This window comes from Rhincodon typus, chromosome 38 (genome assembly GCF_021869965.1).
Source record: "Rhincodon typus isolate 14 chromosome 38, sRhiTyp1.1, whole genome shotgun sequence".
Lineage (NCBI taxonomy): Eukaryota > Metazoa > Chordata > Chondrichthyes > Orectolobiformes > Rhincodontidae > Rhincodon > Rhincodon typus.
Window position 1 is genome coordinate 9,687,206 of NC_063369.1, and position 26,834 is coordinate 9,714,039.

Sequence of the window (26,834 nt, forward strand, 5' to 3'; positions counted from 1 at the left end):
CACACACACACACACACACTCTCACACACTCACATACACAGACACATGCACACATACACACACACTCTCTCTCTCTCAGACACACACACATATCGACACGCACTCTCTCTCTCTCTCACACAGAGGAACAGAGAGACACACACACACACACACACTCTCTCTCACACAGAGGAACAGAGACACACACACACTCTCTCTCTCTCTCAGACACACACACACACACATATAGACACACACTCTCTCTCTCTCCTCTCACACAGAGGAACAGAGAGACACACACACACACCACACACATACACACTCAGACGTGCGCACGATAAAAGAACGCATTTGGTCATGAACACATTTCGCTGTCCGAGCGAAAGCAGTAGAGCCCTGAGTAATTGCCAATCACATACTGGTACAGGTACTGGTAGGACAGTCGGTATTCACTGGGGTCACCATCGTCCATTTCAGTCCAGAAACAATAGAGATCTTCCAGCATCTGGGTGAAGCAATTCAACTGCTCAGATCCTGCCGCTGTCACCAGGAGCACTAGGGAAAGAACAGAGCAGCTGTCAGTCACCTCTAACAGGCAGTGCAATGCTAAGGCCTGGTTAGTAAATACATGGGGCTGTGAGTGCATTGTTTGATAACAGCCATCCCTCCAGAATAGCAGGTTGGAGATGGCAATCAGAAGGAAAAGTAAAGTCACCACAATCTCACCTCTCTCATTACAGAGAGACAACTGGAGTTTGTTTAACTTGACGGTAACCATGCCTTGGGCGAGGGGAGAGGTTGAGAAGGATAGTCCTTCACGGTAACCTTAGCCAGTGTGGGAATTGAACCCACACTATTGGCGTCAATCTGCATCACAAACCAACCAGCTAGTGGCACAGTGGCTCAGTGGATAGCACTGTTGCTTCACAGCACCAGGGAGCTGGGTCTGATCCCACCCTTGGGTGACTGTCGGTGCGGAGTTTGCGTGTTCTCCCAGCGTCTGCGTGGGTTTCCTCTGGGTGCTCTGGTTTCCTCCCACAATCTAAGGAAGTTCAGGTTAGGTAGATTGGCCATGGGAAATGCAGGGTTACAGGAATAGGATAAGGGGGGTGGGCTGCTTTTCAGAGAATCTGTGTGGACCCGATGGGCCAAACAGCCTGCTTCCACACTGTAGGGATTCTTTGATCTGAGCCAACCAACTCCATCAGAAAGAGTGTGCTGTTTGACCTGGGGTGGCAGAAGTTTAAATAGTGGTCTGGATTGTTATTATAGTTTCTGGGCATTCATCAAAGCAGCTATACATTGAATGTACCGCCCTGTATTAATAGGCAAATGGGGACTAGTTCAATTTGGGAAACATGGTTGGCATGAACAAGTTGGACTGAAGGGTCTGTTTCCGTGCTATATGACTCTACTAAATTGCCTTTTTATTTGGTTTCTACAGTTTTCCACAGCTTTCAGCATTAGCTTGGCTCCGAAGCAGCCCTCTCCCTCTGAGCATGGAACTTGTGGGTTCAGGTCTCTCTCCAGAAACATGAGCATGCAATCCAGGTTGATCCACCAAGTCTGGTGCTACATTCTTGGAAGCAGTCTCTTTCACATTAGGCATGAGAATTAGACCTCGTCTGCCCTCAAAGGAGGACATAACAGATCGCATGGCAACTTTGGAAGCAAAGGAAATTCTCCGGGTGCTGCAATTCAAACAAACATCACCCCACAAACAAACACACACACACATACACACACATAAATTGTAGGCTGGTTTGCCAAATTGCTGATTGCTGATCTTAACACAGAAACACTCTGCAGCCCATTGCCCTGTGCTGGTCCTGGCTTTATAACTGATGCTATCTACTTTATTGTTACAGGAAAAAGAGACACATAACAATTGCTCCCAACGAATTTTGGCATTCTTGCACACTGTCCTGATGAGTGCAATACGAAAAGCTTCAACAAAGTTGTAAAGAAAGGCTGGATAGGCTGGGACTTCTTTCACTGGAGCGTAGGAAGTTGGGAGATGAAACCTTATAGAAGTTTATAAAATCATGAGGGGATAGATAGAGTTAATGGTAGTTGTCTTTTCCCGAGGATGGGAGAATTTAAGGCTAAAGGGCACATTTTTTAAGGTGAGAGGAGGGAGATTTAAAAAAAGACAGGGGGGCAAATTTTTTACACAGAGGGTGGTTCGCGTGTGCAATGACCTTCTTGAGGAAGTGGTGGATGTGGGTACAATTACAATGTTTAAAAGACATTTGGATAAGTACATGAATAGGAAACATTTGGAGGGATATGGACCAGGAGCATGCAGGTGGGACTAGTTGGTTCGGGATTACGTTCAGCATGGACTGGCTGGATCGAACGGTCTGTTTCCAAGCTCTATGACCCTATAACATGCCTGTTTTTCAGCTCTGTACTACCCAGTAAACCATCAACTTCAATCTCATTTCCTTGGCCTTTCTCCGTAACATTTTGTTAATTATTCTTTCAACTACATAACCCTTTTTAAAGGAGTATACACTTCCTACATCACTAGCCATTCCTGGTAAAAGTTTGTTTGCCTGTCACCTTACCTTATGACCCTCAATCTTTGTCCTTTCCTCAGTAATTTGTCAACATATTGTATCATTTACTCTCTCTCAACTTCCTACAATTTTGAGAGTCATTATTGGATTCCCATCCACACCCACTCTCCTCCACTGAAATCCACAATCAACTTGGAGCTTTCTTTGGAGATAGTAGGAACTGCAGATGCTGGAGAATCCGAGACAACAAGGTGCAGGGCTGGATGAACACAGCAGGCCAAGCAGCATCATAGGAGCAGAGAGGCTGACGTTTCGGGCCTAGACCCTTCATCAGAAAAGGGTCTAGGCCCGAAATGTCAGCCTGGAGCTTTCTTTCCTGTCTATAGAATCCTATGATATTTTTGTGAGAAAAATTACCTGTTTTAACATAAACTAAGTTAACACTTCAGTTAATAACACAGAGTGTAGTTGGAGACTACCTGTTAATTGTTCACACATCAACATGTATGATAATTTTCCAGTTTAAAATCCTCGGACAGAGTCTGAAAACATAGTATCTATTTGATCATGTTGGGTTTGGATCTTAGCTATTTAACCCCTAACCTGGCCCTCTGAAGGTAGTGATCGGGTCCTCCCTGTGAGAGACGAAAAAAACTGCAGGTGCTGTAATCCAACGTAGACAAACAGGAGGCTGGAAGAACACAGCAAGCCAGTCAGCATCTGGAGGAAAGGAGCAGTCAACGTTTCGGGTATTATCCTTCTTCAGGGCTGGAACTGAAGAAGGGTAATACCCGAAATGTTGACTGCTCCTTTCCTCCAGATGGCATCCCTGTGAGAAATAATTATCTTTACAGTCTGAAGATTCCTGAGATTTAAAAATGGCCCTCTTTGCAAAGTGTTCAAGTTATACCCAGTGATATTAGTTGGATAAGAAGAGCAAGCTTGTGTTATCATTTTTGTCCCGAGAAGAACAATATTTCATTGTGAAGTATTGTTACCTTATATAAACTGTGATGGCCAACGCATGTTGAAATCTTTCTTTTATTTCATTTTCACACACTCAGCATTCACAAACACACACATACTCAACGTTCATGCTCACCCAGGCACACACATACATTCAGCGGTTACACACACATACAGTTATCGCACATGCATGCACACATACTCAGTGCTCTCATTTACAATAACACACTGTGATCACACTCATACACATACAATAATCTGACACACACACATACACATTTATACAGTGGTAGGTGGCTATAGGATGTCTCAACATCCGTTCATCAATGAACCACCTTACTACATTTTAGAAATGTGGTCACTGTTTAATGGAAACAGAAACAGGAAAAGTAATGGCCTGAATCATCCAAAAAGGCAGAAATCATGCCCTTTTTACAGCAGTCGCTGCTGCATACCATATTTGGTATACAGAAGGATGACACTGGATTGAGACGGGTAGGCTGGGTGGGGATTCAAATTGGGTTTGCAGGAATTGGTGAAGGGCAGAGGGGAGAAATGGACGGCTCAATGTGACTGATTGGGGTGCTCAGTGGTGAGTTGGGAAGGTCAGTTTTGTAGATGGCCAGTAGTTGGCACTAATTCAGAACCAGACACTTGTTTAGAGGGTTCTGGCTGCTGGAAGTTTCAAATTCCCAGAGAGTTAGCATGTGGTCAGTGGGCAGGGACACCTGGGAGGGCCCAATGTGCATCATAGAGGGTACAACCAGTTTCCAACAACCTGAAGGTCAGAGGGTCTGGGCTACTATAGATCCCAGAACCCACTTCAATAAAACACACTGTCCCGTCAGAGTCTCACTGCCGTTTGTATGGGTTTCACTGCTCAAACATTTGTTGTTACCTTTCCAGCGTCATAACAGAGACTACAGTTCATTGGCTGAGAAGTCAGGCAGAGACATTCTGAGCTGGGGAATGGTGCTACATAAATGCAAGCTTATTTTAAAAAATGGTCATCGAACATTGCTATCCAATTCCTTTCCAACCTAACCTGGCACATCTTTGTGACCTTTCACCTGCTGCTTGCCATCTGGTGGAAATGAGCATGTGCAAAGCCTGGAACACAGGGGCGGGGGGGAAGCTACCACCCTCTGGTGCTCTACTCATCTGTCCATGGGGGTGTGAGGGGGGTTCAGTGGGGTTGTGGCTCCAAAGGCAGAGCAACCCTTCCTGACCTTTGGGACCTCTCCAGGAGAAGGAGGTCCTGAAGATGGGCATTCATTACCCGCCCGGGGGCCTTATCTGGCAGCGTCTGGTGGACAGGCCGAACCATAGCTCTAAATCAGAGGGGGTGCGTGGGAAAGGTCAGGGGGCCCCTCACCCTTCCTGTTGTCTGTCTGATTTAATGTAGCCCTCACTGTCCCCCTCAACCCTGTCACCAATGAGCTGTGGCGGGACAACGTAAATTGCACCCTGTATTTGGAAAGTTGACGCTGTTTCAATGCAAAGCCCTTAATTCTGCTACCCTCCAATCCAATATAGAGAATTCCTACTGTGCAGAAAGAGGCCATTCAGCCCACTGAATCTGCACAGAGCCTCCAAAGAGCATTCCACCCAGACCCAGCCTCGCAGCCTATCCCCATAACCCCACATTTACCACGGCTCACCTGCAGAGCATAATGTCCAGGGAAGGGAAGGTTTGGTGGACTAGCCACGGAAAATGCAGGATAACGGGGATGGAGTGGGTCTGGGTGGGATCCTCTTCAGAGGATTGATGTGAACTTGATGGGCTGCTTCCACACTGTAGGAATTCTATGATTCACACCCCTGGACACTGTGGGCGATTTAGCATTGGCCGAGCCACCTAACCTGTACATCTTTGGACGGTGGAAGGAAACCAGAGCACCCCAAGGAAACCCACACAGACACAGGGAGAACATGCAAACCCCACCCAAAGGTAGATTCGAACCTGAGTCCCTGGTGCTGTGAGGCAGCAGTGCTAACCACTGAGCCACCGTGCTGCCCATTTGGAATAGAAGGCAAATAGGTTCAAGACGCTATTATGGGACAGAGAACGGAACGGAGAAGTGTGGACACTGAGATTGTTCGGATCAGTTAGACCTTGCTAACTCTGTCTGGTTCCTAAAACAACAGGCGTTATCTCAAGAGGGCATTATTCAGGGAGTGTAGGGGCCCTTCCGAATCCTGCAAGAAAGACCTTGCTATCCCCCCAGTCTCACACAGCCTTTCACCAACTTCTGGCGCTTAAATTGGATGCAGAGCAAGAGTCCACAAAGGGTTGGAGAATGTGGGGAGGGGGGGGGGGGGGTTTGTACTTGTTTTTCTGGTTTACGAGTCTTTCTGAAAGAAGCTGGGAAGAGAAGCTAATCTTCACCAAACACGTATGTTACATCAATAAATTACATGGTTTTGCGCGCAATTGTCAGCAGGCTCTTATCCAGAGCGCCAAATGTCCCCATCAATTGAAGCACATGTTTGAAAAGATAAGGCACACTCCTAGCATCATTGCTGGTAAACCCTGTGACAAACAACAAGCTCACTTGACAATTTGTACTTTATCTGTGCTGAGCAAGGGATATATCTCGAGATATACCTGAGCAAAAAAACTGCGTTGTTTTCTTTTATTTGCAACTCGAATGCATCGTTTTCTCCCCTTCCAAAGAGATCAGGTTCGGCTCAGAGCCAATTTATTTACATCAAAGTTAAAATGTTTGCATCTGTCTTCCCAAACGAAATATTAAACAAATCCATCCCACACTTGAGTGCTCAACTGGGAACAGAAGCACTTTAAGTGGGATGTTTTATGCAGTCAGAGTCATTACAGAACAGAAGGTAAGCCATTCAGCCCATCAATCCAATGCCACCTCTCCACATACCAACTCAATCAAGCCCATTTCTCTCTTCTATCCCTGCAGCCTTACAAGTTTAATTCACGCATGTTCACCTTGAAATTATTAATCCTCACTAACAGAGTCAACCACATGTTGGCCAGGCCAGGTAAGGATGCCAGATGAAAGCGTATCAGTAAATCCAATGGGCCGTTTTGACAATCCACTGGTTTTTCTGATCAACATCTCATTCCAAATACATCCAACTATTAGAATTTAAATTCCTCAAGGCTGCCACAGTGGGATTTGAACTCACCTCACTCAGATTATTAATCCAGGCCTCTGAATTAGTAGTCCTGTGACCTAACTGCTATGCCACCATATTGGAAGCCATAACTGGAAGTTGTTGCTTTTGGTGCATAGTTAATGAATGAACCAGCGCCGGGCTGGCTCAGGAGGAATGAGAAATATCTGACAACCTTGAACGCCAGTAGTTTACCGCATGTCATATCTTTTCATCATGAACAATGTGGATTCAAGCCTTACTTCTGGAATCTAGGTTGATTCCCCGTGGCAGGACATATTGAGTTGGAAATTGGACTGCTCCCATTTTCAGGCAGGTACAACATGTTAGGATTTGCAATGATCCCAGGCCCGGACCCTTTGAGGCTGCAGCACAGACTCTTCAGCTGCGTAATTTCAGTCAGAAACCCACTGCCAAATGCAGTGCACCCTCTTCACCCAGGCTACCCCTCATAAAGGCAGCCTGTCTCTTGGGGAAAGGGTGGTTTGTGCTCATTGCAAGGAAGCTTCCATTGACTGTTGCCGCGGGAGCTGGCTCCAAGGAGAAGCAGCCGAATCACCTAGGGGTAGGGGGGAAACTTCCCCAAAATTTCCAAAGTGGTGTTGGATGCATAAGTACAGGAGTTCAAAAGGAGAAGCGATATGTTTCCTCAGGGGACTAGGGCTGGTGTGAAAGGAAAAATTGAGTAGAGGATGGCAGTATGTGCTCACTTTATTGAGCCTGCACGGAGGGACTTGGCAGTGGAGGGGAGGTCACAGAAGTTGAATGACCCGATGTGGGTTATGAAGGTCAGTAGCAACATCTTCAGGTTATTCGACAGAATGGTTCTAAGAATGAGGAACTTGGGTTACAAAAGTAGATTGGGGATGTTGGGAGAGTTGTTTTTCTTTCTGGAAGAGGTAAAGGTTGAAAGGAAGTTTGATAGAGGTGTTCAAGATCATGAGGGGGCTAGATGGAATACAGAGGGTAACTATGGATCGAACTTGTGGAAGGCTCAAGAATGATGATGGAGGGGGAAGCACAGATATCATTTTATCGGCAGAAGGAGTAATGGGCGACATCAGGGCAATCTTTCCCAGGTCACCACCTACAAGATCCCCCACCCGAGTCAGCCACTATCCTGACTTGGAAATACATCAACGAGTCAAAATCTTCCTTAAAGGGCCATTGTCAGTGCATCTATACTCCAGGGACTGCAGTGGTTCAAGAAGGCAGCTCACCACCACTTTCCCAAGGGCAATTAAGAATGAGCAGTAAACGCTGGCCCGGCTAGAAATGTCAACAATCCATGAAAGACGAGGAAAATGATTTGACAATTCCATTTAAATTTCAATAAGTAAATGCCTCATTCAGTCACTTTGAAAACCATTGCACGTTTCAATCAATGAGGGAAAAATCACATGATATGTTGGGGCTGCTTAATTATTCAGCAAGTGCAGAAATATAGTTTTGGGTCACAATATTTAAATATTTATGCTGTAAATCTCCCAAAGAGGCAGCTGCTTCAATCAGGTGATAAAGAAGTCATGCTCGCACTGGTTACAGAACACCCAGCCTGTCTGACAGCCTTTTGCTCACAGAATAGTAAATTACATCAAAAAAGTGAATTATGTTTTCTCTCAAAGTGAAGGAGCATGGGAAGGCAATTCTACCCCTCCAACCGACCCTAAAATTGTCAATAAATTAAGAGATGTCTTTGGTTTGTCAGATAGAGTCAAACTCCAAAGCCTGTTTTGTTTCACTGATATGCCAATATACAGAATCGAACTGCACTTGTGATTATGTACATTTTTTTAATGGGTAAAGAAAGGATACTTTTTTTGAAAAAGAAAATAAATTGCCAAGTCGCATTTCACACTATCCACAGAAACAGATAAAGTAATAAACATTTTTTAAAAAAAGGCTTACTTTTGTCTTCCAGATTCATTGATCTCGCATTAAGGATGGAAGCAGTGCCGAATACGAGGAGGTAAGATCCTATTTTGAGATGGCAGTGGAGGTGAATCATGCTGTGAGTTTTCCCAGTTGTGATCCCGAAATGTCGCTGACTGTTTCTGGAGGTGTTCTCAGACCAGCAACTATACAGACACACACACACAAACATGAAGCTGATTTGCAAACCTAAGGGGACTGGTGGAGGCGGAGATAAAGGCACTGTCCCTCCCACCCTGTTACCCAGCCCCTCAGAAAGATTTGGATATACCCGCCCTCCCTTACGATTGGACAAGCCACCTCTCATCTCTATTGGAAGCCAACATGATGGAGTCGATTTTTCAAAGTTTTCTCAACCGTTTAAAGTATTTGTGCTTTTCACCATTTTACAGGAAGAGGGCAGTGGTGGAAAGTGAATTTCACGGGGGGTAAGAGCAGAAATAAGATAGACTGGAACCAAATGTTGGCGGGGAAAGCAGTAGCTGTAGAATGGGCTATTTTCAAGGAAGACACAGTTGGGCAAAGCCAAGAAATATTCCCTCAAAAAGCCAGGACTATGTGCTGAGTGATGCACTAACGCTTGGGGCAGCTGCTGCCAAAACACGGTGGAGCAAGAGGTCTTTCGGCCAAAATACAATGACGGTCCATTCAGTTTTCGGACCCTCCCAGTGCCTCAAATGCATGTAAATTACAGTCTGGTTCAAGTAAGAGAAGCCTTTGGTTTGTTTGGATAGAGTCAAACTCCAATGCTTGTTTGTTTCCTTGATATGCTACTGTACGGAATCAAACTGCGTCTGTGACTATGTACAGATACAATGATTTTTAATGAATAAAGTATATTTTTGAAATAAAAAAGGGACAGGGGAGGCCAAACAAATCCAGAGCTTCCTGGATGACAAAGGAGACAGAGGTTAAGCAATAGAAGAAAACGTTGTGCCCGTGACAGGTGTCAGGTAATGTGTACAGTCAAAAATAGCTGAGGGAGCAAAGGAAGGTGAACAAACAAATACAAGAAGCAAAAAGAGATTATGAACAAAGACTGACAACTAACATCAAAGGAAATCCCAAAGTCTTTGATAACTGCATCAGCAGCAAAAAGGTTGGTATAATGAGGAGTATGACTGATAATGGATCTACACATACAGACAAGAAGTTGAGGTGTTAAGTTAATACTTTGCATCTCTCATTAGGGCAGCATGGTGGCTCAGTGGTTAGTACTACTGCCTCACAGCATCAGGGATGTGGGTTCAATTCCACCCTTGGGTGACTGTGTAGAATTTGCACATTCTCCCCATGTCTGTGTGGGTTTGCTCTGGTTTCTTCCTGCAGTCCAAAGATGTGCAGGCTAGATGGTCTGGCCACAAGAAATGCAGGGTTACAGGGATAGGATAGAGGGTGTAAGTCTGGGTGGGATGCTCTTCAGAGGGTTGGTGTGGACTAGATGGGCTGAATAGCCTGCTGCCACACTGAAGGCAGTCTATTATCTTTTATCAAGGAAACCAATGCTCCTCAGGCCAGAGAACAGGTGAGGAAACTCAGTCATTAGAAGAGATTAAAATTGAAAAGAAGGATATACTGGATATAGTTAAAGTTGATAAGGTATCAGGACTGAACACGATGCATCCCTCTATCTTTTTCAGGATATTGAAGGAAATGAGAGTGAAAATTGCAAAGGCACCTTTCACTCTTCCTCAGATTCAGGGGTGGTGCTTGAGGGCCGCAGAATTGTGAACATCACATCACCCTGTTCAAAAAAATAATCAGTCAAGCAGTAACAGACCAGTCAATGGTGGGTAAACTTTGAGAAACAATTGTTTGGCACAGAATTGATACTGTAGTAATGTGGAAAACTGTGGATTGATTCAGAAGAATTATCATGGATATGTTAAAGGAAAATCACATCCAGCTAACTTACTGAACTTTTTCAAGAGGTAACACAAAGACTCAATATGGGTAATGTTGTTGATGTGATGTACAAGAACCTCTAAAGAGGTCTTCCATACAATGCCATGTAACAGACTGACAAGGAAAATTATAGGTCATGGAATGAAAGGTACAGCAGCAATATGGATACAAAATTGGCTGAGACAGTGGAATAAAACTTGTTGTCTAGTCCCCCAGGGATCAGTATTGGGCCCCTCTTTGTTTTCCACACATGACCCTCATAGCATTATAGAGCTAGACAGCACAGAAACAGAGCCTTCGGTCCAACCAGTCTATGCTGACCATAATCCCAAACTAAACTAGTCCTGGCTCATGCCTACTCCTGGCCCATATCTCTCCAAACCTTTCCTATTCATGTACTTATCCAAATGTCCTTTAAATGTTGTAAATGTACCCACATCCGCCACTTTCTCTGGAGGTTCATTCCACGTGCGGGCCACCCCTAGAGTGCAGGGGGCAGTTTAAAAGTTTGAAGCCTTCACAAAATTTGGGAAAATTGTGAACAGTGTCCAATTCAAAGGGGCATTGACCCTTCAGTGGAATGGACGAACAGGTGACAGGTAAAGCTCGATGGGGAGAAGTGTGAAAAGGTTCAAAGTCTCATGGTGGGTGACAGACTTTTGTTTTGGCTCAGAAAAACATGACCTGTCCTGCCTGGGGTTTGCAAGATGCTCCCCAGTCCCTGAGTGACTTTATGAGGGACTTTGTTTTTGACTTTTCATACAGGGATCAGGCTTGCACGGCAGTGAAGGGTAGAATCTCCAACACAGGCTGCCCCATTCTCAACCCTCCCTAAAAATTTCACCCACCACAACCCCCATGTCACCTCACATTTTCTGATGGTACCTCACACAAGCCTGCTTGATTGGCACCCCATCCACCTACTCTTAAACATTCACTCCCATCACCGCTGACACACAGGCTGCACTGCACTCCAGACCCAAACTCATGACGTTGACCAGCTGGAAGGACAAGGTCAGCTCCCACAAACTGTGATAACTAGCTGATAATATGTTTGTGAAGCTGATTTGGGGGTTTTCACATTGGTCACTATGCCAGTGATAAATCCTCGGCACTGCTTTCAAGTAATCTCATGAGGGCACTCTGTTAGGGACCAGACCAAACCCGACCCCCTCAACGTATTCTAAGGAGGCAGCCTGGACCTTAACTTTTTCTTTTCAAAGGCAATTGTAAAGTGCTTGTTCCAGATGCAATGCCACTGGTCAAACCACTCGACATTAGGCAAAACACAATTTATTTAAACACTGGAGTTAAAATACAACCAAAGAAAGAGGAATTTAAAATAATTCCATTGGAAAATCTAACAGAATAATAGATACAGTAACTATTACTGATTAACTGTTCCAATATAGTAACATCCCGGAAACACACCCCTCGGCAAAAAAGGAAAATTCAGGCACAGATTCTCACATGCAGTTCTCCAATCCAGGAGGAAAAAAAAAATCAAGAGAAAATTCAGAGGGAGGAGCAACCAGGAGACCCCAACAGCTTCTGATGTTGCTGAAAAAAACCAAAAACCTAGAAATCCTGATCTGTGAGAGCTGGCCACAGCTATTCAGGCTGTCAAAAAAAAAGACCGAAAGCCTCTGAGGCTGTTTACTGAAGTGGTCTTAACTAGCCACCTCTCCTTCTACCGTTCAATCTCTCCCTTAAAAGAAACCAGGACAAAATAACCTTTTAAAGCTACAGCATCGTCACAGTTCAAACTGAAAGAGCTGTTGTGAGCCTCAGTTTAATGTCTCAATCAAAATGAGAGCACTCCATACTATACTGGGGGACCCACCTTAAAGTTTGTGCTCGGTGGGTTTTGAACCTGGAAGCACTGAGCCAAGCATGCAGCCAACTGAGCCACCATGATACACATCATCGACTTTCACCATGTGATGAGAGCTGTTTTACTTTCAAAATTTTGGAAAGGTGGAATAATTGAATTTTATTCATTCGTGGGATGAGGCTGTCGATAGCTAGGCAGCATTTATTGCCCATCCCTAATTGCCCAGAGGGCAGTTTAAGAGTCAACCACATTGCTGTGAGTCTGGAGTCACGTATAGGCCAGACCAGGTAAGGATGGCAGTTTCCTTCCCTAAAGGACATCAGGGAAAGTCTGATGCGTTTTGCCAACAATTGACAATGGTCACCATTAGACATTTATTTCCAAACTTTTATTGATTCCAAATTCCACCATGTGCCATGGTGGGATTCGAATAACTAAAACACAGCGGTAGAGAGAGAGAGAGAGGGAGGGAGGGAGAAAGAGAGAGACAGAGAAAGAGAGAGAGAGACAGAGAGAGACACAGAGAAAGGGAAAGAGAGAGGGGGAGAGAGAGAGACAGAGAGAGAGAGAGAGACGGAGTTAATATTTCAAATCTGATATGACTCTTCAAAACCGAAAGGGGTGGGAAAATGCTTTCCTTTACTACGGAAGCATTCCGAACTTAAAACATTAACTCTGTTTCTCTTTCTGCACATTCTCCCCCTGTCTGCGTGGGTTTCCTCCAGGTGCTCCGGTTTCCTCCCACAGTCTAAAGATGTGCAGTATAGGTGGTTTGGCCATGCTAAATTGCCCCATAGTGTCCAGGGATTTGCAGACTAGGAAGATAGGCCATGGGAAATACAGGATAGGGTCAGGAGTGGGTCTGAATGGGATGCTCTTTGGAGGGTCAGTGTGGACTCAATGGGCCAATTGGCCTGCTTCCACACTGCAGGGATTCTATGATTCTAGTCTAGGCCCACATGTGACTCCAGGCCCGTGGCAATGTGATTGACTCTTAATCGCCCTTTGAGACTGCCCCAGCACGCGACTAAGTTTCAGGATAATTAGGGGTGAGCAGCTAATGAAGTGATGCCCATCATTCCCTGAAAGAATAATCGAAACATTGACAAAAAACTATGAAATCATATGAAAGAAACACAGTCAAGAAGGTAGCAGGCCTGCAGCATCAGAGGAGCAGAAAAGTTGATGTTTCAGTTCGGGACCCTTCTTCAGAAATGGGGGAGGGGGAAGGGAGCTCAGAAATAAATAGAGAGAGGAGGGATGGGGCTGGGGTAGGTAGGTGGGATGGTGATAGGTGAGTGCAGGTATGTAGTGGTGAGGATTGGTCAGTGAGGTGGGAGGGGTGGATAGGTGGGAGAGAAGATGAATAGGTTGTTTCAGGTCAAGGAGGCGGGGATGAGAGGGAGGATTGGAGAGGGAGCGGGGCGGGGGGAGCGGGGTGGGGAGATTTTGAAACTGGTAAAGTCCACATTTAGGCCATTGGGTTGTAGGCTCCCAAGGCGGAATATGAGGTGCTGCTCCTCCAGTTTGCGGGTGGCGTCATTGTGACACTGGAGGAGGCCCAGGATGGACATGTCGTCCAAGGAGTGGGAGGGGGGGTTTAAATGGTTCACGACTGGAAGGTGTTGTCGTTTGTCGTGAATAGAGCTCAGATGCTCCATAAAACTGTCTCCGAGCCTCCGCTTGGTCTCACCAATGTAGAGGAGGCCATATCGGGGGCAGCGGATGCAGTAGATTACATTTTGGATGTGCAGGTGAACCCCTGTCTGATGTGGGAGGTGTGTTTGGTGCTTTGAATGGAGGTGAGGGGGGAGGTGTAGGCGCAGGTGTAGCACTTCTTGCGGTTGCAGGAAAAGGTGCCGGGGGGTGGTGGGGCTAGTGGGGAGTGTGGAGCAGACGAGGGAGTCGCGGAGAGAGCGGTCCTACAAAAAGCAGATGGGGTGGGGAGGGAAATATATCCTTGGTTGTGGGGTCAGATTGTAGGTGGCGGAGAATGATACATTGAATCCAGACGTTAGTGGGGTGATACGTTTGGACAAGGGGGGTTCTGTCTTTGTTTTTGTTGCGGCAAGGGGATGTGAGCGCAGAAATGCGGGAAATGCAAGAGATACGGTTGACAGCATTTTCGACCACTGTGGGAGGGAAGCTGTGGTCCTTGAAATACGAGGACATCTGGGTTGTTTGGGAGTATAATACCCCATCTTGGGAGCAGACGCGGCGGAGGCGGAGGAATTGGGAGTAGGGAATCGCATTCTTGCGGGAGGGTGGGTGAGAGGAGGTGTAGTCTAGGTAGGTGTGGGAGTCGGTGGGCTTGAAATAGATATCAGTTTCGAGGCAGTCACCTCTCTATCTCCATCTCTGGTGACCACCTCGAAACTGACATCTATTTCAAACCCGCTGACTCCCACAGCTACCTAGACTACACCTCCTCTCACCCACCTTCGTGCAAGAATGCTATTCAGTGGTCAAAAATGCTCTCGACTGCACCTCTTCCGTTTCTCGCACCTCTGCCCTCACGTCCCCTCCCCGCAACAAAAACAAAGACAGAATTCCCCTTGTCCTCACATATCACCCCACTAACCTCCGGATTAAATGTATCATTCTCCGCCACCTACAATCTGACCCCAAAACCAAGGATATATTTCCCTCCCCACCCCATCTGCCTTCCATAGGGACTGCTCTCTCCATGTCTCCCTCGTCTGCTCCACACTCCCCACTAACTCCCCAACCCCCGGCACTTTTCCCTGCAACCGCAGGAAGTGCTACACCTGCCCCTACACCTCCCCCCTCACCTCCATTCAAGGCACCAAACACATCTCCCACATCAGACAGAGGTTCACCTGCACATCTGTCAATATGGTCTATTGCAACCGCTACTCCCGATGTGGCCTCCTCTACATCGGTGAGACCTAGCGGAGGCTCGGAGACTGCTTTGTAGAGCACCTGCGCTCTGTTCATGACAAATGACAACACCTTCCAGTCGCGAACCACTTCAACTCCCCCTCCCACTCCCTGGACGACATGTCCATCCTGGGCCTCCTCCAGTGTCATCCGGAAACTGGAGGAGCAGCACCTCATATTCCACCTTGGGAGCCTACAGCCCAATGGCCTAAATGTGGATTTTATCAGTTTCAAAATCTCCCCACCCCCGGCCTCATCCCATGACCAACCCTCCCTCTCATCCCTGCCTCCTTGACTTGTCCATCTTCTCTCCCACCTATCCACCCCTCCCACCTCACTGACCAATCCCCACCGCTGCCCACCTGCACTCACCTATCACCATTGCACCTACCTTCCCCAGCCCCATCCTTCTTGTATCTATTTATTTCTGAGCTCCCTTCCCTCTCCCCCTTTTCTGAAGAGGCGTCCCACCCGAAACGTCAGCTTTCCTGCTCCTCTGATGCTGCCTGGCCCGCTGTGCTCCTCCAGCTCCACACTGTGTTATCTCGGCTCCAGCATCAGCAGTTCTTACTATCTCCGAGCAGGCCAGTCAATATGTGGCTCTCAAAAGACAGCCAATCTTTTAGAGATCTTGGTAATGCAAAACACAATGTCCTTGGCCGAATTTCAAAAGGAAGCAGCACTCTACGAAAGATTTGCAAAGACTAATTAATAGAAGGGAAAGAAAGAAAGGGCGAGTAAAGGAAATGAGATAAAAGAAAGTCCATGATGTGAAAAGACACTGAAGGTGGTGGTTTTGAGGGTTTTTATCAGATTATTCCAGCTGAATTCTTCAGAATGCATTTGAGATCAGTGGTGTCTCATTCACTTGCCATTGACTGGAGCACAGCAACAAACACTTGCATTTGCAAAGCGCCTTAATGTAGATTATTCTCCCAAGGTGCTTGGCAGGAGCATTATCGAACAAGATTTGATGCCACAGCCACGTAAGTTGGTTAGAAAAGACAGGGGACCAAAGATCTCAGTCAAAGGACCGTCTTAAAGACGGAAAGGCTGAAGGAAGGAATATCAGAGCTCAGCGTCCGAGGCAGCCAATGACAGAAGTGGTTAGCACTGCTGCCTCACAGCGCCAGGGACGCAGGTTTGATTCCAGCCTCGGGCAACAGTCTGTGTGGAGTTTGCACATTCTCCCCGTGTCCGCGTGGGTTTCCTCCGGGTGCTCCGGTTTCCTCCCACAGTCCAAAGATGTGCAGGTTAGGTGGACTGGCAATGCTAAATTGCCCGTAGTGTTCAGGAATGTGTAGATTAGGTGGGTTATAGGGGGATGGGTCTGGGTGGGATTCTCTGAGGTTGGGTGTGGCCTTGTTGGGCCGAAGGGCCTGTTTCCACACTGTAGGGATTCTATGATTAAGAACTGCTCAAAACACCAGCGAAGGTGAGTGGTAGTGCAATGAAAATATCACTAGATTAATAATCCTGTACCCCAGGCTAATTTTCTGGGGACATGGGTTCAAATCCTACCGTAGTAGATAGTGAAATTCAAACTCAATAAAATTTGGAATTAAAAGATAATCTAATGATGACCAGATAACCACTGTCAGTTGTCTTTAACAAAAAAATCTGCTTCACTCATGTCCTTTAGGGAAGGAAAGCTGTTGTCCTTAACTACTGGACTACTTATGACTCCAGACCCACAGCAGGGTAGTTGATTCTGAAATGGCCCAACAAGTTGCAATTAACAACTGGCAATAAATGCTGGCCTTTCCACTGATCCCACATCTCATGGATGATATTTCTCTTAAAAAGCAAAGGCTGAGGCCATTCATCATTAGCACAGGTCTGCTATCCTAACAAGTGTAAACGATTCATCCATTAAAAAATACAATTTTGTCATCATCTGTCACAGTCTGAAGTTCCAAATATGTTTTTCAAGTAAAAGTGGTCACTACATTCCTGATAACATTCATTTTCTTACCTTCAATGTTTTGCTTGCAAGCATTTCCATGATACTAAGTTCAGTAGTGTTACCCATCATGTCTTGTTTTGCTGTTCCCATACTGAATGAGGCCATTTGGCCAACATAGTCAATTTGACTCTTTGAAAGAAGCTACCCAGTTTGTCCCATAGTCCTGTAATTTCTTTTCCCTTTCAAAATATTCATCCTTTTGCAAATTAGCATTGAATCTGCTTCCAGTGGCTTAGTCTGTTTTCCACTGTTATCAGGTGTATAACGTTGTTGCTCCAATCACCCAGCACAGGGCATGTGGGATGGTACCAGTTTTGGGAGGCTTGGCACCTTGAAGTGACAGGAATAGAAAAGAAATAGCTGTTACTTTGCCATAGACAGGGAACTACTCCCTCCTTTAAGATTCACAGCATGAGGGGAGCTCACCATGTCCTTGCTGGCTGTGAAGGAGCTACTCAGCACTATCCCACTCTTCCGATCTCAATCTATAGCCTTGTGGTCTTGACAGCACTTCAGGGACTTATTAAAATGAGGCGAGGGTTTCCTTTCAGATAGGGAGTTCCAGAGTCCCACTACCTCCTGTGTGGAAAAAAATTCCCTTCAAACCTCCTAATTCTTCCTCTGTACCTGGTCATGGACCACTCAGGAAAACAATATAGTCTCTTCTCTCTAGGCCACACAAGTATCGATAGAGCAACTGGATCTCAACTCCTCATATTTTTACATTCCTCACTTAAATCTCCCCTCAGCCTCCTCTGTTCCGAAGAAGACAACTCCAGTCTTGCCAATCTTTCCTTAGTGCAAAGAAAATGATAGGTTACAAGAGGTAGATGGCTCAGTGGTTAGCACTGCTGCCTCACAGCGCCAGGGACTCCAGTTCAATTCCACCCTTGGGTGATGCTCTGTGTAGAGTTTACATGTTCTCCCTGTGCCTGCATGGGTTTGCTCTGGTTTCCTCCCACAGTCCAAAGATGTGCAGGTTAGGTGGATTGGCCAATGTAGTGTCCAGGGATGTGCAGGTGAGGTGCATAGCAAATGCAGGGTTATAGGAATGTCATGGGCCTAGGTGGGTTTGCTTTTGGAGGCTTGGTGTGGACTCGATAGGCCAAACTGCCTGCTTCCACACTGTAGGGATTCTATGATTCTAAGTCTGTGCAAAGCTATATGTAAACGATAAATATTCTCTCCCTTAAAAAAAAAATCACAAGGATATTTTATTCATAAAGCACTAATATGCTGGGTGGTTTGGGGACTTTTTATAGAAACAGTCCAATTTGCTGTCTCCTGATTTCTATCCCAGAAGGTAGAACCAGTAAAACATGTGAATGGGACATACTGTTTACATAAAGTATACCTTAAAATGGAGCTCCATTGTGGCCGATTCATACTAAAGTATTACTTTATTTTTATAGAAATCTGATTTCTTCTTTGATCAAGAAAGTGCAAGCCTTTCCTTTGATCTGACCCTCCAATTGTGAGCAACTTGAAATTTCCCTCCCTCTCAAGTTTTGAAAAATACCTTTTCTTTTAACCTCAATAAACATTGCGTGAACTTGAAGCAGCATCCTGTTGCTAAAACATTGTCCTGTTTATGTGACATTTCTTTTCCCTCTCTGTTTTGACTGTTGACTTGGTACCTTCCGTGCCTGTGAGATCTTGCACAGCCTTGTGAGAGCTGCCAACAGGGCAGGGAGGAAGGGAAAAGGACGTGGTGGGGATTGGAATGGAGACCGTCGTTGTTCCTTATTTACGACAGAGCGGGTTCTGTGGCTTTGGCTGGTAACATAGATAAACCCAGAAATCACACGGGCCAAAGGCATCACAGTTAACCACACAGCGTAGTCAATCCTTGTGTTCGCTCCCTCTGGCAGGGAGAGCTAGTTTAATCAGCGTTGAACAGAAGACACACCAGGGTCCCAGGGTCAATTGGGAAGGTCAGTCACGTGAAAAATAACAGAACAACTAAAAAAAAACACAACAAAATTAAGTGAGGACAATCTCATTTTCCTTTCCCGCAGTATCTTGTTCCGACTGAAACACCCTCAGTCATGCTACAATTTGCACCTACTGCCCTCCTAATACTCTGCCAAGTTACCAAACAACATCTGATAGCAGGGAATTTAGCCAAAAGTGGGACATATTCTGTAGATTATAGAACAGTCCTGGCTAGTTAGAGGTTGGCAAATGTAACTCCGCTATTTTATAAAAGGAGGGAGCGAGAAAGCCGGGAATTACAAACTGTGAATACAGGTGGCCCCCAGCTTACAGACAGGTTCCATTCCTGAGTACATAAGGGGTGAGGTCTACACTCGATGGAGTTTAGAAGGATGAGGGGAATCTAATTGAAACTTACAGAATATTGAATGGCCTGGACAGAGTGGATGTTGGGAAGATGTTTCCATTGGTAGGAGAGACTAGGACCTGAGGGCACAGTCTTAGAGTAAAAGGAAGACCTTTTAGAACGGAGATAAGAGAAACTTCTTTAGCCAGAGAGTGGTGAATCTATGGAATTCATTGCCACAGAAGACCGTGGAGGCCAGGTCATTGAGTATGTTTAAGAAGGAGATAGGTAGGTTCTTGATTGTCAAGGGGATCAAGAGTTCCAGGGAGAAAGCGGGAGAATGGGGTTGAGAAACTTATCAACCAGGATTGAATGGCACAGCAGACCTGATGGGCTGAATGGCCTAACTTCTGTTCCAATGTCTTATGGTCTTATAGAGGTTTATAAAATCACGAGGGGCATGGATAGGGTGAATAGCCCAGGTTTTTCCCAGGGTAGCGGAGTCCAAAACTAGAGGCATAGGTTTAAGGTGAGAGCGGAAGGATTTAAAAGGGACCTAAGGGGCAACTTTTTCACACAGAGGGTAGTGCGTGTATGGAATGAGCTGCCAGAGGAAGTGGTAGAGGCTGGTACAATTACAACATTTAAAAGACATCTGGATTGGTACATGAACAGGAAGGGTTTCTAAGGTTTTACAGTAGATTTGTAGCTCGGGTTGTGGATGCTGTGGTTGTTGGCTCGCCGAGCTGGTTCGTTGTTCCACACACGTTTCATTACCCTGCTGGGTAACATCATCAGTGCAACCTCCAATGAATCGCTGTTGTGTTTTCCCGCCTGTTATTTAAATTCAGGTGTCTGTTGAGCTGGGTTACCTCACTTCCGGTTTTCCTTCACCATGGAGTATATGTAGGGTCTAGCTCTATGTGTTTATTGATGGCCATCAATAAGTCCCTGAAGTACGGAAAATGCTATAACCTATTATAAAAGATGTGATAACGGCACACTTAAAACATACAGAACGGTATTACACAAAGTCAACATGGGTTTATGATAGGGCCTGACAGGCCCCCAGGAGTTTTTCAAGGAAGTAACTACTGGAATCGATGAGGGAGAACTGGTCAATACGATGTATTTGGATTTTCAGAGAGCTTTTGATGGAGTCCTGTCATAAGAGGTTAGTGGGTGAAATTAAAGCATACGGGATTACCGGTAATCTACTGGCATGGACTGGGAATCAAGGAAACACAAGGCTGAATTTTCCCAGATCCTAAACAACATTGACAAAAACGTCGGGGGAATTGCAGGAAATCGGCAGAGAGGAACTTTCTCGACACTGAGCGCAGATAAGTCCTATGCTCCAGCCAAGTGTCAAATGGTGAGACAGGATTCTCACAGGTGAGTGGCAAGAGGGCTATCTTCATTTGTTAACATCTCCTTATGATGTCATCTGGCCTCAGTGATGTGTAGTTTCCTATTTTCCCATCCACTAGGTAGAAACTGGACACTATTCCTGAGAGGAAAGTCCAAGTGGGCACCTGGTGACTCCAGCTCCTCTGGACGTCCATCAGTTACCAACATCAAAGGAGGCGTTCTATGAGCAGTAACGACACATTCAGCAGGATTGCCAATTACCCTGCCAACAAAGCAGGATGCCGATAGCCCTCTGATCAACATACCAATCGCAAATAAACCACCACTGAGCAGGGCAGCTACAGACTGCCAGATCATGACCGGGTGCATGTTTGTGCTTTCAGACGGCATCAGTGCCAGGGATCCCAGGAGACCCCGGCAGTAATCAGCACCGTCTCTTGTGGTGAGAGAGGTGATATGACAAGGCTGGGGGAGGGGGGGGGGGGGGTCACACCATAGGGGCAAAGTGCAGAGGTAATGAGGTGAGTTTAGGAAGATTGTGCGAGAAGACTTGCTAGGCCTCGTAGAGGAAAACCTTCCAGGAAACTCGCCAAGTTTGGTATGTAGCCAATTTCTAGGAAGCTTGAGCCCAGAGAGTGGGTGCAATGATTGGAATGAGGTTGGCCAGGTGGATCTCATTGAGTATGAGTTCCCTGATTAGGCTTGTTAACCTGGACCAATCAGGGAGCCCTGGCTGATAGATATAAACAGGAGCGTCAGAGGTGCTGCTCACTCTAAGGGAGCTGGATCAGTGTCAAGGACTCTCCACCTGTAAATAAAGGGTGGCCAGCCTCTGTGGAGTTATTTCATTAGCTTTTTGAGATCCTGAGCTGTTTTTTCCACCAAGCTGGGTGACAGCGTGACTCCTCAGAATTAACCCTTTCAGACCCTCACCCACCATGTCGCCTACCACACACCTACACTCAGACTCATTCCCCTTGCAGAACAGGTGGTCACATTATAAATCTATAAATCAATAGCAGTGGGCCATTTGGCTGTTGAGTTTCTTCAATATGATCGCGGCTGACCCGTCAGTTTCTCAAATTCCACATTCCCATCTACCGCACCTCCCCCCCACCCAATAACCTTTGTTTCCCAGCTTAACAAGAAGCTTTCTACCTCTACCTTTAAAAAAAAGTACACAATGATCCCACCTCCACTGCCTTCTGATTGAGAGAGTTCCAAATTCACACAACCCTCTGAGAGAATCCTCCTCATCTCTGTCCTCATGGGGCGACACCTAATTTTAAAAGTTTTTTTTGAAACTCACTCGTGGGACGTGGGTGTTGCCGGCTGGGCCAGCATTGATGGCCTGTCCCTGGTTGCCCCTTTGTAAAGGTGGTGGTGAGCTGCCTCCTTGAACCACTGCAGTCCGTGTCCTGTAGGTGTAACTGGGGGAGGGAGTTCCACGATTCTGACTGTTAACCGTCTGAAATGGCCCTGCAAGCCGTTCAGTAGAAGATCAGGGATATGAAATGAATGCTAGCCTTACCAGCGATGTCCGCATTCCAGGAAAGAATTTTTTGAAAACTTTTGGGCAGCATGGTGCTCAGTGGTTAGCACTGCTGCCTCACAGCACAGGGACTTGGGTTCGATCCCACCCTCGGGCAACTGTCTGTGTGGACTTTGCACTTTCTCCCCGTGTCTGCGTGGGTTTCCTCTGGGTGTTCCGGTTTCCACCCACAGTCCAAAGATGTGCAGGCTAGGTGGATTGACCATGCTAAATTGCCCCGTAGTGTTCAGGGATGTGTGGGTTATAGGGGGATGGGTCTGGGTGGGATGCTCCAAGGGTCGGTGTGGACTTGTTGGGCCAAAGGGCCTGTTTCCACACTGCAGGGATTCTGCATTCTATATTCTATATTATAACACAAGTGACCCTTGGGGTCAACCAGTGACCTCCTGACCCTGAGATGTGCCCAATTGGGGGGCATTTGCAGTTGTGAAGTTCGCACTGGGATTTTTCTGGACAATGACAAACATCAAAGTGCGGGTAAAGGTGCAAAAATGTGCCATATTCCAATGTGTGGACATCCTGACGATGACAAAGACCTTTGAGATAGTCTCCCCATTTCTCCTTCCCTCAACAATGCCATCGACCTTGATCCCATAGTCAACTTCAGACTGTGAGGAAACCAGAGGGAGGATCCTGCAACCTTTACAAAATCATTCCAAAACTTACTGTGGAGATGAATTCCAGAAGAATTATGTGCTGCACGGTTGCAAAGAAACGCTGATTAAGAAATCACAGGGATGATTAAATAAAATCCCAACCCCCTCCAGCCCTCAAACTCTTGGCAGTAAATATTTTGCAAGCCTTTTTTCCCTGCTCTTCCTCTTCCTGGTCTTTTTTTTCCAGTTTGTGTCTGTGGGTGGGTGGAGGCGGCGGCTCTCCACCTCCTTCACTGGGGTTGGTAGGCGCCTGTGGCTGTTTGCTGTCGGACGACCCAAAAAAAAGCTGGGCGGCTCACCTAGGCAGCGCCTTTAAGGGGTGGGTCACTGGTAGGTTGTTACCTGTAGACGGTGACGTCGGGTGTGGGGCTGGGACAACCTGGGAGGCAGGCAGGAAGGAGGAAGTTGCCATTTGGGACACTCAGCAACTTCTGGAGCCCTCGCAGACCACAATGTCAGCCTCTGCAGTCTTTATTCTGGACCTTAAAGGCAAGGTAGGGGGTGGTGGTTGTCCGAGAAATACACTGTCTACATGCCTCGGGGGGGCGGGGATGGGAGTTGCCCTGTCCTCACTATTTGATTGCAGTGCCTCCCAGAGATCTCAGACTGGTGGGGGTCAGAAACACTCCAGCCCTCACAGCTGAGTGCCCACCCACAACCTGCCACCAACTAAAGATGCAGCTGAGATGGGTGCCAACAGTTATCTGTGTTGTAAATTAATTTCACTTCTGTACACAAGTGCAGGATAATACTTCCGAGATAGTAGGAACTGCAGATGCTGGAGAATCCGAGACAACACCTTGTTGTCCAGGATAATACTTAACTGGGTTTGAAGTGGCAAGGCCTTAATCTGATGAAGGGTTCCGACCCGTAACGTCGACTCTGATGCTGCCTGAGCTGCTGTGTTCCTCCAGCTCCACACTGTCTGGACAAGACCTTATTGGGGTCACCTATTTACCACATCTCCATTTAAGAGCTCGGAGACATTTTAAATAAAGAAAGAACTCTAATTTCTCGACTTCCATCTGATTTAACGTCACATTGTTTTTAAACTTTTGAGTGTAAGTTCCTACTTCCAGCTGCCTTGGTAACTTCCATTCCGCACAGCAGTAATCAAACCCTTGCTGGTACTGGAATCGGCAGTATTAACCAGTTTAATGTTACTGCTCAGTTGATAGCTCTCTTGGCTCGCAGTCTGAAGGTTCTGGGTTCATGTCTCGCTCCAGGGAACTGAACATTGAGAAAGAAAATTGAGGCTGATGCCCCCACATCTTGGGGGGAGGGTGGTTCTGAGATGAGATCGTTGACTCATCGAATCCCTACAGTGTGCAAATGTTAAACCCTGTCCACTCTCTCAGGTAAAACAAAATTCTGTGGTCTTATTTCCCAAAGAAATGGGATGTTTTCTCTGGTCAGTAGTTATTCCTCAAATGATATCGCAAGAAAAATCCCAGATTATTGTTAAAAACCGAAAGAACTGCGGATGCTGTAAATCAGGAACAAAAACAGAAGTTGCTGGAAAAGCTCAGCAGGCCTGGCAGCATCTGTGAAGACAAAATACAGAGTTAACGTTTCAGGTCCGGTGACCCTTCCCCAGATTATTGTTGTTTGTAAGAGCTTGTTGTGGGTAAATTGGCAGCTACCTTTCCTGTATTACAATTTGACAACACAATGTCGTTTATTGTTCACGGGATGTTGCCCAACCTTAATTGCCCTTGAGAAGGTGGGGATTGTTGTATGACGTAAGGTTTGAGTTATAAGGAGACACTGGATAGGCTGGGACTTCTTTCGCTGGAGTGTAGGACGTTAAGAGGCGACCAAATAGAAGTTTATAAAATCATGTGTGGTGTAGATAGGCTTAATGATAGTTGTCTTTTCCCTAGGATGGGGGATATTAAGAATAGGGGGCACATTTTTAAGGTGAAAGGAGAGAGATTTTAAAAAAAACATGAGGGGCAAATGTTTTACACAGAGGGTGGTTCGCATGTGGAATGAACTTGCAGAGGAAGTGGTGGACATGGGTACAATTACAACATGAAAAGACATTTGGATAAGTACGTGAATGGGAAAGGTTTGGAGGGACATGGGCCAGGAGCAGGCAGATGGGACTAGTTTAGTTTGGGATGATGGTCAGCATGGACTAGTAAGACCGAAAAGTCTGTATGACTCTGTGACTGAACCCATTCTATTAGGTGCAGAGCCTGGGTGAGATTCCCAGAGTTATTACAATTCTCAGACAGGATACACCAATTTCAGCTCCCACCTTTCCCCCAATGAGGAGGGATAAACTGTTTCCCTTTCTTTTTTCACCCACACATTCACCTCACCTTGGATAGTTGCTACAATGTTAATTTAGAAAGGATCACATCCCTTGACGATGACTTTCTCCCAGAATGAATGAAATTATGTTATAAAAGTAGCCAATTTAATCAGGCTTTCTTGGATTAACAAAAGAGTGAGCTTATAATTTACTAAACACAGAAAGAAAGAATAACACAACATACATGCACAGATTAGAAATGTGAAATGAGTTTTAAAAAAAAGATAGACGTAAAAAGATGTATTTCTGGATCATTTCTGAAGAGTGGATAGTGTTGATGGTTGACAATCGATTTTTGAGATTCTTGGCTTGGCAGGTTAGTTGGAATTCTTTTATCCTGTTTCCATTTGTCTGCCTGTCTGTTTCTGGCACTCAAAAAGAATCATTATACCTGCATTGCAGGGGTGACTGGTAGGTTGTTCATCCAACTGTGACCTTCACTACACACTAGTGTTAGCATCCAAGCTAGTTCACATGGATACCTCAGCCTATTTGAACAAATGAGCACCTTTGATTTGATTTATTATTGTCACATGTACCTAAGTGCAGTGAAAAGTTTTGCTTTGCGTGCAGTACAGGCACATCATAACATATGAAGATGATACGGTGGTTGAACAGAGCGAGGAATACAAAATTACGACTGCAAAGAAGGTGCACTGAAAGCAAGGTCAACATTAGATTTAAAATTTGAGGTCTTTTCAGAAGTCTAATAACAGCAGGGAAGAAGCTGTTCTTGCTCCTATTGGTATGTGTGTTGAAGCTTTTGTAGCTTCTGCCTGACAGAAGAGGTTGGAAGAGATTATAACTGGGTTGGGAGGGGTCATTGGTGATGTTGGCTGTCTTTCCACGGCAACAAGAAATGTAGATGCAGTCAATAAATGGATGGAAGGTTGGCTGGCATGATGGTCTGGGCTGTGTTCAAAACTTTCTGTAGTTTCTATGGCCCTGGGCAGAGCAGTTGCTGTACCAGGCCATGACGTACCCAGATAGAATGCTTTCCATGTTGTAACAGTAAGAGTTGGTGAGAGTCCTTATGGACATGCTGGATTTCCTTAGCCTCCTGAGGAAGAAGAGGCATTGTGTGCCTTCTCGTATGTTCGCTGAACAGCACATTGTTTTTCTCTAGCACACACAGATCAGGGTTGAGTCAACACAGTGGGGAGCTAAAGGAACACAGCAGATCAGGCAGCATCAGAGGAACAAGAAAGTCAACGTTTCGGATCGGAACCCTTCATCAGAACTCCAGACCAGGGTTGAATTGCATTTTTCCCTCTTTTTTTGGAAGGGAAAGACACAAGACATGTCTTTTGCCCAGACTGCTGTGCTATCTCTCGTCATGTTAACAATCTGTGATAACTTGCAAGTGGTTACACATTTCTTCTCTACTAAGTCCATCCCTTTGAATCTTTCTTGACACCTCATTAAGTGATATATTCAAGGTTCTGTCTCTATCCAGACACCCACTGCATTTGCATTCAGTCATTTTTTGACTTATGTGGGGG

General features: G+C 45.9%; 2 protein-coding genes and 1 long non-coding RNA gene across 3 annotated transcripts in view; 2 read left to right on the forward strand and 1 right to left on the reverse strand.

Moving 5' to 3' along the window:
* epor (erythropoietin receptor) overlaps positions 1-8,755 on the reverse strand; it is a 33,770-nt gene extending 25,015 nt beyond the window's left edge. Inside the window, exons 1-2 of the mRNA XM_048617990.1 lie at positions 8,523-8,755; positions 399-534 (exon numbers count right to left, since the gene is read on the reverse strand). Of these exons, the coding sequence (XP_048473947.1) occupies positions 399-534; positions 8,523-8,718 (332 nt within the window). The 5' untranslated portion in view covers positions 8,719-8,755. The remainder of the gene's footprint in view (positions 1-398; positions 535-8,522) is intronic.
* Positions 6,488-18,734, forward strand: LOC125487252. Its single transcript, XR_007265747.1, has 4 exons — positions 6,488-6,930; positions 8,536-9,250; positions 10,187-10,335; positions 18,565-18,734. It is a non-coding gene; the product is annotated as an uncharacterized LOC125487252 (long non-coding RNA).
* A 4,685-nt stretch (positions 18,735-23,419) lies between these two features.
* LOC109938743 (AP-1 complex subunit mu-1) overlaps positions 23,420-26,834 on the forward strand; it is a 29,781-nt gene continuing 26,366 nt past the window's right edge. Inside the window, exon 1 of the mRNA XM_048617814.1 lies at positions 23,420-23,506. The gene's annotated coding sequence lies outside the window, so the exon portion shown is untranslated. The remainder of the gene's footprint in view (positions 23,507-26,834) is intronic.